This window comes from Protopterus annectens, chromosome 3.part1 (assembly GCF_019279795.1).
Source record: "Protopterus annectens isolate FY-2018-M chromosome 3.part1, PAN1.0, whole genome shotgun sequence".
Classification (NCBI taxonomy): Eukaryota; Metazoa; Chordata; order Ceratodontiformes; family Protopteridae; genus Protopterus; species Protopterus annectens.
Genome location: NC_056732.1, coordinates 1,856,080,000 through 1,856,092,179, shown reverse-complemented (window position 1 = coordinate 1,856,092,179; position 12,180 = coordinate 1,856,080,000). Strand labels below are relative to the sequence as shown.

Sequence of the window (12,180 nt, the reverse complement as noted above, 5' to 3'; positions counted from 1 at the left end):
AGTTCGGCTTTGTTAAAGGCAGATCTTGCCTCCTGAAATTGGTCGACTTCTTTGAAACAGTCACCAAGGCCATAGATGAAGGGAAGGTGGTCCACACAGCATATCTGGACCTCGCTAAGGCGTTCGACACCATCCCACACTCAGGAATCATAGACAAACTCACCAGCTTAAATATTAACCCCTATGTCATGAGATGGGTTGCCAATCGGCTCTCAGACAGAACCCACACGGTAAGAGTGGCAGGCGCTATATCTGACTCTAAACCAGTCACAAGCGGAGTCCCACAGGGCTCAGTCCTGGGACCCCTCCTGCTCGGTATATATTTCTCCGAAGTACAGGCAAAGGCGGAGGGACTGTGGCTAACCAAGTTTGCAGATGACTGTAAATTGGGTGCAATAATTGACTCTCCAGCTGACACAAACATCCTGCTAAAGGGTCTCACAGAGACAAACACCTGGTGTCAAAGTCACGGCCTCAAGCTAAATGCCAAAAAATGCATAGTAATCCCATTTGGGAAAAACAAAGTACCTACAAACTACCACATAGATGGGAATCCACTAAGTACAGAAGAAGTAATTAGGGACCTGGGTACCCAAGTAGATAGCATGCTCTCCTTTGATAACCACATAGCCAAAATGGTCAGGAAATCCTTCTATGTGGCACACCTGATCACAAAGGGTTTCTCATCCAGATCCAAGGAGGTGATTGTGCCCCCTTAGTCCTCACTCATTAGGCCCATAAAAGAGTACAATGCCCCATTTGGGATGTACCTCACTAGACACCTGCAACAACTAGAAAGACCACAGAAGTACTCACTAAGAGGATTAAGGGCCTTAAACAATTACCCTATGAAGCACGACTAAAAAAGCTCCAACTCTTCTCAGTCACTTACCGTCTGCTCAGAGGTGACCTATGCCTGACCTATAGGCCATGTCAAACCCTGAACTAATGGACATGCTTCACCTCAAAAAAACGAGATCCCTCAGAATCACTCGTTCTAGCGACTTGAACCTATGTACAACAGTAAACAGGACATGCTGGAGGGATAGATTCCTGTCCCAGTGACTCCCCTCACTCTGGAATAGAATCCCAATCCATATTCGACAGAGCTCCACTCTGACCCTTTTCAAGAGAAATCTTGATGAGTGGATGGGTAATCGTAAGTTCTACCCTGGGATCACTTCAGGAGCCCTGTTGACAGAGGCCCAGGTTACTAATCTAATGGGGAGGCGAAAGCCATCACTCTGTGGCTAGGCTTATAAATGCCCATGGGCAGATAGCCTAGTACTTACCTATGAACCTATGAACTCAAGAATGTGGAAATGTTTCTTATGTTCTTAGAAGAATGTTCTTGCTGAGAAAGAATTTAAGGGTAATATAATATAGGATGAGAGAAAAGCAGTCATTTGTCTCCAGAGATGGTCTTATCCATAGTCCTTGATAAAATGTAGCTTTTATTTGTAGTGTACTTTTATAATTTTGTTTCAGACTTGTATGATTAAACCATTGTAAACAAAGTAGAAATAAATTACTGGAAGGATGCAGTGGTTGACTATATTCTTGCTTTCATTTGCAGGTTATAACATCCCATTGTGCAAACTTTTGTTACTTATTAAGAAAGATGAAACAATTCCAGCTGCTGAGACTGAAGGAAGAACGACAGTGCAACAAACACAACTTCCTGGTAACACAACCAGCAGTGAGTACATAATAAGTATTACAACAAAGACAACTTCCTAATAACAGAGCTAGCAGTAAGTAAGTATTACAACCAAGACAACTTCCCGATAGAGCGAGCAGTAATAACATAATAAGTATTACAACCAAGGCAACTTCCTGGTAACAGATCCAGCAGTACGTACATAATAAGTATTACAACAAAAGCAACTTCTTTGTAACAGAACCAGCAGTAAGTACATAATAAGTATTATAACAAAGGCAACTTCCTGGTAACAGAACCAGCAGTAAGTGCATAAGTATTCTGCAGTTACATGCAGGTTAACAGTTTGGAGGAGGTATAGGAGGGAATTAATCCTCCAAACATATGAAAGCACACTTTATTCATTATACTGGGCCCAGACACGTTTCCTAAAATAAACCAAGTCCAATTGCCACATCATGCCTACTAATTACAGGTTTGTGATCTCCATTCTGAAATATTTTTTGCAGAACCATGGTGTGGTATTGAAGACTAGAGTTTGCAGCACTGTAGCAAATGGTGCAGTACTGAAGTTTGGGGTGAGCAGTCCTACAGAACATGGTGTAGTACTGAAGGCTGGGGTGAGCAGTACTACAGAACATGGTGTGGTACTGAAGACTGGGGTGAGCAGTACTACAGAACATGGTGTGGTACTGAAGGCTGGGGTGAGCAGTGCTACAGAACATGGTGTGGTACTGAAGGCTGGGGATGTGCAGTATGGAAGAACATGGTCTGATTCTGAAGGCTGGTGGTGAGCAGAACTGTAGAGCATGATACAGTACTGAAAGCTGGGATAACATGTACTACAGAACCTGTTGTAGTACTGAAGGCTGGGGTGAGCAGTACCACAGAATATGGTGCAGTATTGAAGGCTGGAGGTAAGCAGAATTGCAGAGCATGGTGTGATACTGAAGGCTTAGGGGGTAGCAGAAGTACGTAACATGGTGTGGTACTAAAGTTTGGGGTGAGAAGTACCATAGAATGTGGTGCAGTGCTGAAGGCCAGGGGTGAGCAGTACTGCAGAATAGACCAGGGGTGAGCAGTACTGCATAACATGGTATGGTACTGAAGGTTGTAGTGATCTGAACTGCAGAACATGGTATGGTACTGAAGGCTGGGGTGAGCAGGACTACAGAATATGGTGTGGTACTGAAGGCTGAGGCTGTGCAGTGTAGCAGACCTTGCTGTGGTACTGAAGGCTGGGGAGAACAGCACAGCAGACCATGCTGTGGTATGAAGTTTGGGGAATGCAGTACTACAGAACATGGTGTGATACTGAAGGTTGATGGTGAGGAGTTCTGCAGAACATGGTGTAGTACTGAATGTTGGGGGTGAAAAGTAGTACAGAACATGTTGTGGTACTAAAGGCTGGGGTGAGCAGCCCTGCAGAACATGGTGTGGTAGTGAAGGCTGGGGATGAAAAGTACTACACAACATGTTGTGGTACTGAAGGCTGGGCTGAGCGGTACTACAGAACATGGTGCAGTATGGAGAGCCAGTGGTGAGCAGTACTGCAGAAGTTGGTGTGGTACTGAAGGTTAGGGGTGAGCAGTACTGCAGAACATGGTGCGGTACTGATGGCTGAGGGTGAGCAGTACTGACAAGAACTGCAGAACATGTTGGGGCAATCAGTACTGCAGAACTTGTGATACTGAAGGCTTAAGGTGAGCAATAGTACAGAACATGGTGTGGTACTTAAGACTAGGAGTGAGCTGTACTGTAGAACATGGTGTGGTACTGAAGGCTGTGGGTAACAGTACTGCAGAATGTGACATTGTAGTGTTTCCTGGGGGTAATACTGCTGCAGAACATGGTGTTGTTCTGAAGGCTAGGCTGGTGAGCAGTACTGCAGAAGCTGGTGTGGTACTGAACGCTGGGGGCAAGTAATACTGTGGAATATGGTGTAGAACTGAAAACTGAAAACTTTGAGTGAGAAGATGAGCAGCAGCGTAGGGCATGGTGTGCCGGATTCCTATCACGTTGTTGAACGTTTAAAAGTGCGAACGTCATATGGTCGACACCATATGATCGAACTTTTAAAAGTTCGAACGTTTCAACTGAGAACCCTGTACAATGAGGCAATGGAAGTTTTCCATTGTCTGCACTGTAGTGCGATCTTGGAGTTGGTATATTTAAAGAGCGGGGTGTATGGGGGTACAGGGGGGCTTGCCCCCTACTTACGCTTTCAGGTAGACTTTTCTGTTTTTTTTTATTTGATTTTTGAACTTTTAAGAGTTCGAACATATAGTCTCCATCATATGGTGTTCGAACGTTTAAAAGTTTGATTATCTGATATGGACCCTGGTGTGCCAATTAGCCAATATAACTTTATTGCAGTTACAGCTACAAATTCACATTTAAAGCAGTCCCCTTTTTTTGTTATTCGTCTAATGAAGTCTTTGCCTTGGCCTGAATAGTTCTTCAAAAATGTTGATTTGCTCCCAGTATCTGATTATTTTTTCTGTTTTAAATTTAAATTTTGCTAATTCTTCTATTTTTGATGTTTCTGCAGTGCTAAACTCATTTTCACGGGTTTCATCTGTGTTATCACATGCTTGGCCCTCATAACCTGATCTGAATGCTATTTCTAGAAAATCCTTGTGTATTTACCTTTGACCTCTAAAGGTTACACATGGAAGGTCTTCTCTAATGAATTCCCCACTCAGACAGGGCAGTACCCATGATTCTTCATAATCTTTGATTCTATGATGTTTCTCTGTTATATTTCAAATGTATATTTTCAAATAATGATGTTTTACAGCTACTTTGTAATATATTGTGATAGTTTTCCTAATGTACCATTTCCTATACGAGTACTTTTGAATACGTTCTTTACTTGATTTTTTTCTAAATTTTTTTGTCTTCCTGATCTTCTTTGTAATTTTTTAAATATTATAGTTGTCTTTACTTTGTTATTTTTTCACCAAGTTCGTCCTGTGGTGCTCACATCCATATTTTGTAAATTTAGATTCACTGTCCTTTGAGTATTTGTCATTTTGAGGATTTGATATGTAGTTATACTCGTGTTACCATTTTTCCTTTGCACAGAGAATTTCATTTTGTAGCTGATCTGAATTCAGACTTTTTATTTTTTGCTAGTTTGCTATAACTATGATATATAAAGTTGCATTTTAATGGGGAGTTTGAATGTGCTCCTTATTTAAAGGTTTTAACAAATTAACAAGATTACTGTAAGCCTATTAAGTTACTTGTACCAAGACATATTGTTGACCACCCTGTTGAAGAGCTGCCAGGTGGTAAAAACTGTAAAAACAAACCAAAAACTACTTTACCAGCTTAGGCATGCAGAAAAAACAATACCTTCTTGATCCATGGAATTGGAATGGATCTGTAGAGATTATTGGACATTGTTTACCATTCAGGGGTCCTTTGGTGTCGTGAGTCTGTGGTTCTTTCCATTTTGTCTGTATGATGGCAAGCTGTTAACCATAAAATCTAAAACAAGTTCCAAGTATAAAGATGAAGGAGTTGTCTGTAGTCTTTTAGATTTTGTTAAGTCCTTTGATTGTTCTAATTCATGCAGATTAATGCTTTCAAAAACAACTTTTGTAAACATTGGGTAACCTTTTATAATGCAGAACAGTGGGCGTATCCTGAGGTGAGTATCACCTCAAGGATGTATCCATGGAGTAGGAGGGCCATCGAGGTGGGTTTCAGGATCTAGAATGGACACCCCTTTTGGTATCTGTCAATCAAAAATTTTTTGGCACTAAAAAGCTGTAAACATTTTGTTTTTGAAAATCCATTGTTTATGCAGTTTATCAAATAGCAGTCATATCATATATATAAAACAACATGTTAGATTCAGATAAACACTTTTTTGTACGTAGTAGGACTTTTTAAAGCAAATTGCCAATTATAAGCAGTGATTGGGATCAACTTTTTATTACCTGATCTTCGTTATCACATTGCAGCAAATTTTATAAATTGCAATTGTTACTGGAAAGTCGTACATTGGAATATCTATCCATTTTGTAGCTAGTGATGGTGTTCATTGTCATGCGTGTGGTGTTAATTTACAAGAATGTGTGTAAGCTGAAACAGAGCTTTCATGTTTTAAGCTTCTTCAGATCTTCCTGCTATGGAAGGAATACCTGGAGTTAAAAGGCTTGATTAAGAAATTTATCAAGGGACAAAGTCTGTGATAATTGTCTGTATTAGGGTGGTCCAGTCATCAGACTGTTAGAAACAGCTACGTGTGGCTGAAAAGACGTGATGGGGGGGTTTCTCAAATGGGGGAGTGAGTGTGTCTGTATCTGCTTAGCTGAAGACTGAGGAGTTTAGTTAGCATAATAGCTAGCATTTTAGGTAAGTCTACCCTGCCTGTAAAAGAAAAAGCTAATGTTAAGTCCATTAGTGGTGTTCAGGATCCTCTGTAGACATGCTGCCCAGATACTTAAGTTTGAGATGAGTACCAAATGACTACGGGTTGAAAACATAGACAAATTAATGGTCTGAAAAAACACATCATTAGCCAAAGAACAAATGAACAAAAAACAAAAAGACAAAAGCCAGTTTATGGTCTGAAGTTAGATAATGGTGGTTTGTATGACCCAGAGTGTTGTGGGCATTATGAAAATACGAGCCCTTGCCTGTTCTGCCAAACTCAGGAGAGTCCATTTTATGATCAAGGAAGTGCTCTATGTTTACTAGACCCAGCTAAAATTTACCGTGAACTATATATCGTGGTTAGTATTGAATGTTTTAAAGCGATGGAGAGAAGACAGAGAGGTTTAACATGCTGAAATGTAGTCTGGTTAGTGTAGTGGCTAGGGTTATGGGTAAGTCTACCCAGTCTGCAACAGAAAAGCTAATTTTTAGCTCATATGTGCTGTTTAGGATGCTCTAGCCTTGCTGCTCAGATGCATAAGTTTGTGATTGTATCAGATAAATTTACAAAGTGAGTGGAAAACATGGTGCCTGGGTAGACTGAGGTGTATGTAGCGCAAACCTTTGGTGGGAAAATACAAGTTAATATCACCTTGGACCGAAGGACAGGATTATCATAGATGTACACAGTCCTGGTTTGTAACATGGCACAGTATCCAGTAATGTAGGAATATTAAAAGCTTTGGAGTTTAGTTTAGTAAGCATAATGGATAGTGTTATAGCTATCCATTATGGATGTCAGTAACAGCTACTCAGTTTGCAATGAGTGCCATGTGGCTGGGGGTTAGAAACTTTTGAGAAATTGATATTACACAGTATAATTGGATACCCTTTTAAGTGTCTTATAGTAACTGACTGATGGCAGTCATAACTACCTTACAGTCTGGGCAATGTTGGTAGTGCTTCGACTGCTGAAGCACGAGCCATGAGTTCGGATTCAGGAGCCAGACCAAAAACCTAATACTCACAATTATTTTTACACCCTTTACCGGTTCCTATGAAAAAGAAGAAAGAAAAAAGACAGGAGCCTCAAGAGGAGTTTTTTATACAACAGTCGAACAGTCGCAAAAGGAAGTGTAGGAAAACATCTGTTTGACTACAGGTACTGACTTGGTTTTTAACTTGTCTAGTTATCATTTTATGATTTACAAACACGAGTACTCAGTAAGGGTTTAAATTTTGTGCCTGCCACCAAACATGCATTCACTGACACCATTATTGAACTCGAGCAGTTTGGTAGGAACTTGCAATTGAAATTGCTGTTTGGAGAAAGTGAAAATAACAACCGCCTCGATGCCACAGTTAAAAAAAACAGTATTTTTATTCATAATAGAAATCCAAGCAGTTATGTGCTCAAGTAAATTATAATTCTAACAAGAATTTTTATAACATTTCTTCTGCTGAGCGAGAGGCTCTGAAAGCATTGTGTGACAATCCTGATTTAACCATATGGCCAGTGGATAAGGGGGGGGGGCGTGGTCCTGATGGACACTGGATACTACAATGATAAAATTGAGTCTATGCTTAATAGTAATGTCACGTATACTAAAATACTTTCTCGTGAGGTAAACAGTATTATCAGTTGTTTCAAGGACATGTTAGAAGACTTGCATTTATTAGGTGTCATTGTGGAAGAAGTTTTTAATTTTGTACTTATAGAACATCCCACTATTCCACTTTTCAAAGCACTGCCTAAGATACATAAAAACATATGTGATCCACCCCTCAGGCCCATTGTATCTGGCAGAGGTGGGGTGACGGAGAACTGCTCCATATGGGTAGAACAACAACTTAAACCAATTGTAAATAGTATATCTAGTATCTTGAAGGATACAGCACATTTTTTGACTAGTCTTTATGACTTTTTTGCTATTCAACCTGTATGTAAGCAGTATTTATTAGTAACTTTAGATGTTCATGATTTATTTACTGTGATCCCCAGGGACTTTGGACTTAGGGCTTTGAAGCAATTATTGTCTGAACAACCCATAATGACAACATACAAAATACAACAGATTTTGAGCCTTTTGGAAATAGTTTTGAATGACAATGCTTTCCTATTTAATGAGTGTAGCTATTGGCAGAGATGGGGGGTTGCCATGGGCACCCCCTGTGCCAACTCTTATGCTAACCTGGTCCTTGCACAATGGGAAATTGATATTGTCTTCAAAACAGAACATATGTGGAAATCATATTTGGCTTTCTACTCACGTTTTGTAGATGTGTTTTTTCTATGGACAGGTACTGTTGACTCCTTAAAATTTTCATTGAATACCTAGAAAATTCCACAGAATTTCTATCATTTACCATGAATTACTCTTTTAAGGAGATAGATTTTCTAGATGTTAAATTGGAACAAACTCATGAGGGTGTTATACACTCTAAGGTATTCAGTAAAAAATGTTGGAGAAATGGCCTTTTATCTAAAGATAGCATGCATCCAGGCCATGTCTTCCATAATATAGTGAAAGGACAAACTTTACGCCTGTCCAGACTTTGTACTGATGATGAGGCCTTTGAGCATGAGTTGAGTACCTTCACTGATAGACTTGTGACTAGAGGTTACAATCGAGAAATGGTTAATGATACCATGAAGGACTCTATTATGTTAAGGGAAACCATAGCAGCACCATGGTTATCCCATAAGTGGAAGACCAACAGAGTCAATAATGTGGTACATCAATCACATCGCTACAGAAATAGTCGTGTTTATAATGATAAAAGTCATGTTCCCCTGTACCTTACCTACAGTAGTGATATTAGATGGGTACAAAATGTTATAAGAGATAATTGGAAGATTTTAAATACAGATGACTCCCTGAAGTGCTTGGCAGGTGGACAACCTGATTTTGTCTACAAGAGAAATAAGAACTTAAAACAGATTTTCTGTGATAGGACTTGTAGTGCTATGACAACGCCTAATAGAGTAGGCACATATCCATGTCAATGCTGTAAAGCTTGTAGGTTTATTAACAGAACACACATTTTTAAACACTCTATTACACATAAAGAGTATTCACCTACATTTTTTGCTACATGTCTGTCACAAAATATTATCTATCTGGCCTCCTGCACTTGCTGTGTAGCATTTTATGTAGGCAAGATGAATTGCAGGTTGAAGGATAGAATTCTACGACATCTTTCAGCAATAAGGTTATCTGATAAGCACAGTGATCTAGCCATGCATGTAGAAGGTAACAAAGATCACAGCTTTTTGTTTCAAGCCCTGCAACTTATAAGAGAGGGCAATAGAAAGGGGGACACTATAAATAACATTGAGTATAATGAAACAAGATGGATTATTGAACTGGGAGACAACAGATACCCTGGTTTAAACAGCGTGGTGTCTTTAAAGCCTATATTCAGTAGGCGTAGACCCTATGTAAAATAAATGTGTTGAGTGTTTGTTTCCATTTGGTTATTGGTCAGTGTGTATTTTAAATAATGTTACTGTTAGATGTTTCTATGTCTGAAAAGGGATTTTTACCCGAAAGCACTAACTTCACCTTTGTTTTAAATAAAGAACTTTGATTTTAGCCTGGTGGTCTGTGGATTTATCTTCTTTATTTCTACATTGTTTTAAACCACGGACTTTCATATCTGCCACCTTATTACTTCTCTGAATGTTGGCAGTGCAGGTAATCTGTGCCAGCCTTTCCCAGGTGTGTGTGTGTGTGTGTGTGTGTGTGTGTGTGTGTGTGTGTGTGTGTGTGTGTGTGTGTGTGTGTGTGTGTGTGTGTGTGTGTGTGAAAATTAAGTCTTAAAGAGTGTGTGTGTGTCAGCTACTTGGGGCAGGGACACAAAGCACTAAGTTTACAAAGAGGGTGCTGGAGGAGTTAGCTTGCACATTTGACCGAGGACCTAACCCTACAGCTGTACCAGTGGAGAGTCTTATTAGGACCTGGAGGGAGACAGATATAGAGACATCCAGACCCTGGGGTGAGTGTGTTCCCTGAATGCTCTTAAGTTAAATTTTACTTTATACAGAGAGGTCTGCATCTGGAAATACATTCAGGCTCCTTGATTACTGGTCCAGCATGGGGGTGACACATACTGGTGCCCATCACATATTGGTAGCAGTAATGGGCATCATAATTTCCACTTTGTAAATATTTATCAATTATAAAAGTTGATATTGTTTTGTTAAAATAAGGCATCTGACATGTCCATTTAGCTATACTAGCTTCTTAGTATATGTCTGTTAATCATAACCTCTCAACATGAAGTACTCCTTACATCTGTATACATATGTTGGCCTTTCTTATGTCTACTTTGAACTCTTGCTTACATACTATACATTTGTTTGTTTTGCACACATGCTTTAATGTTTTAATGAATGGGATCAGCTGACACATCATGTTTAGCCAGTAAACAAACAGTAAAAATAAATGTCTGACAAGCTTGTTTCATATGCATGCTCAATGTATAATTTTAAGATTACTTCAGTATGGTAAAGTAGTTGCTTACAGTGGCTTAAGAGCCATGTACTATCAATGTATAAGTGCCATACTTGGGTTATTTATAGGAGGTTGTATTTTATGAATTCACTGCCATAAATTATATTTAAATATCTATCAGCCATTATACAAGGTCCAGATGTACTTTAGTATTTAGACTACTTTGTGATTATCTGATTTGAACTTTGTTAAACTGTATGCTTTATATGTTGATTACTTTGCCATGATGGCATGGGTTGAGACTGAAAAGGGTCCTTAGATCACCTTAAATACCTTGTTAACACACTAATAAATTAAAGAAATAGATGCTTTATTTTATTTATTTCATTTATCCTTTGTTGTCCAGGTTGGTCCCACTAGGCTAGTATCCTGTCTTCATAGGTTAGGCCCTAGGGCCTGTATAAGCCTAGCCAAAAATGTACCATGGCTTTCCCCACCCAAGAAAATTATTTTCCTGTGCCCCTGTTGAACAGAGCCACAGAAGTGATCCCTGGTGTGAGTGGGACATCAGTGTGCCTGACTATAGAGTCACCTATAACTAGTTTGTTGGGTACGTTGTTTTGCCTTATTGGCTGTGGTTGAGTGGCACACCGAGTCTGTGGGCTGTGTGTCATTTGGATTGTGTTGTGGGATGGAAGTTGCTTGCGTTTCTGCTTTGGAGGTCTCTGTTGCTTAGACAGATTATTATTGAGGGCCTCCGCAAATGTTTTTGTGTTACTATCTGTGGATTTTGGTGGTGTAGATTTAGTGAGACTATGTAATGAGTGTGGTGTGGTGCAAATGTTTACCTTCTCCTCTTGATGGTTAAGTTCAGTCTTGGTTGGAGAGAGCTTTACCTCCAGTTTGGCTAGATAAGTGCATCTCTCACAGGTTGTAGGGTTGTGTGGTAGGAGGATAGGATTGTCTGTGCACATGAAGCAATTTCTACATTGCCTCAAGATGTCCAGATTCATCAGATAGACAGGAGAGAACACTGGGAGCTGACCCTTGGATATGCCTGAATAAAAAACTATTTTCCTCTAGATAAGTGAGGAAAGTGAGTACAAGAGCTGTTTTTCTCTACGCAAGTGAGAAAAGTAAGTACAAAAACTGTTTTCCTCTAGGTAATGAGGAAGGTTGAGTGCTATAGTAATTAGTAGCTTGTTTAGTGCATACAAGTTCTGAACAATTGCTGAGCACGAATAAGCAAATTTAAGTGCTAAAACTAAGAATCTGTATCTGCACTAGAAGAGTTACAGGACAGAAACATGTGCAAATGCAGGCTTTCAAATCATAAAGTTGAGAGAGACGGAAGAGATTGCCCAAACGGCCAATAACTACAATTTCTGGGGCAAAACCACTCCTTATGTGGTAGACAGGTTACCTAGTGCTTACCACTCCCACTGATAAGCTAGAAGGCTTCCCTCCAACACAGAAAGGCTTGGGGGGCTCAGAAGCTTACATACAGTCCTGAATACAGCCGTTCTGTATCTGGAACACTAGTTACAGGAAAGGTAGGAAACAGGCTTACAGTATTTTTTTTCTTAAGATGTTATAGCTATTGTAAAAGTGTATGATATAGGTTTATGGATGGGTACATGAGACTGCAATGTTTGGAAAATGATAGCATTGTGC

General features: G+C 39.7%; 1 protein-coding gene across 1 annotated transcript in view; it reads left to right on the top strand.

Moving 5' to 3' along the window:
- LOC122797929 (zinc finger protein 605-like) overlaps positions 1-12,180 on the top strand; it is a 146,388-nt gene that overhangs the window by 70,664 nt on the left and 63,544 nt on the right. The window contains exon 4 of the mRNA XM_044066448.1: positions 1,577-1,699. Coding sequence (XP_043922383.1) covers positions 1,577-1,699 — 123 coding nt within the window. The remainder of the gene's footprint in view (positions 1-1,576; positions 1,700-12,180) is intronic.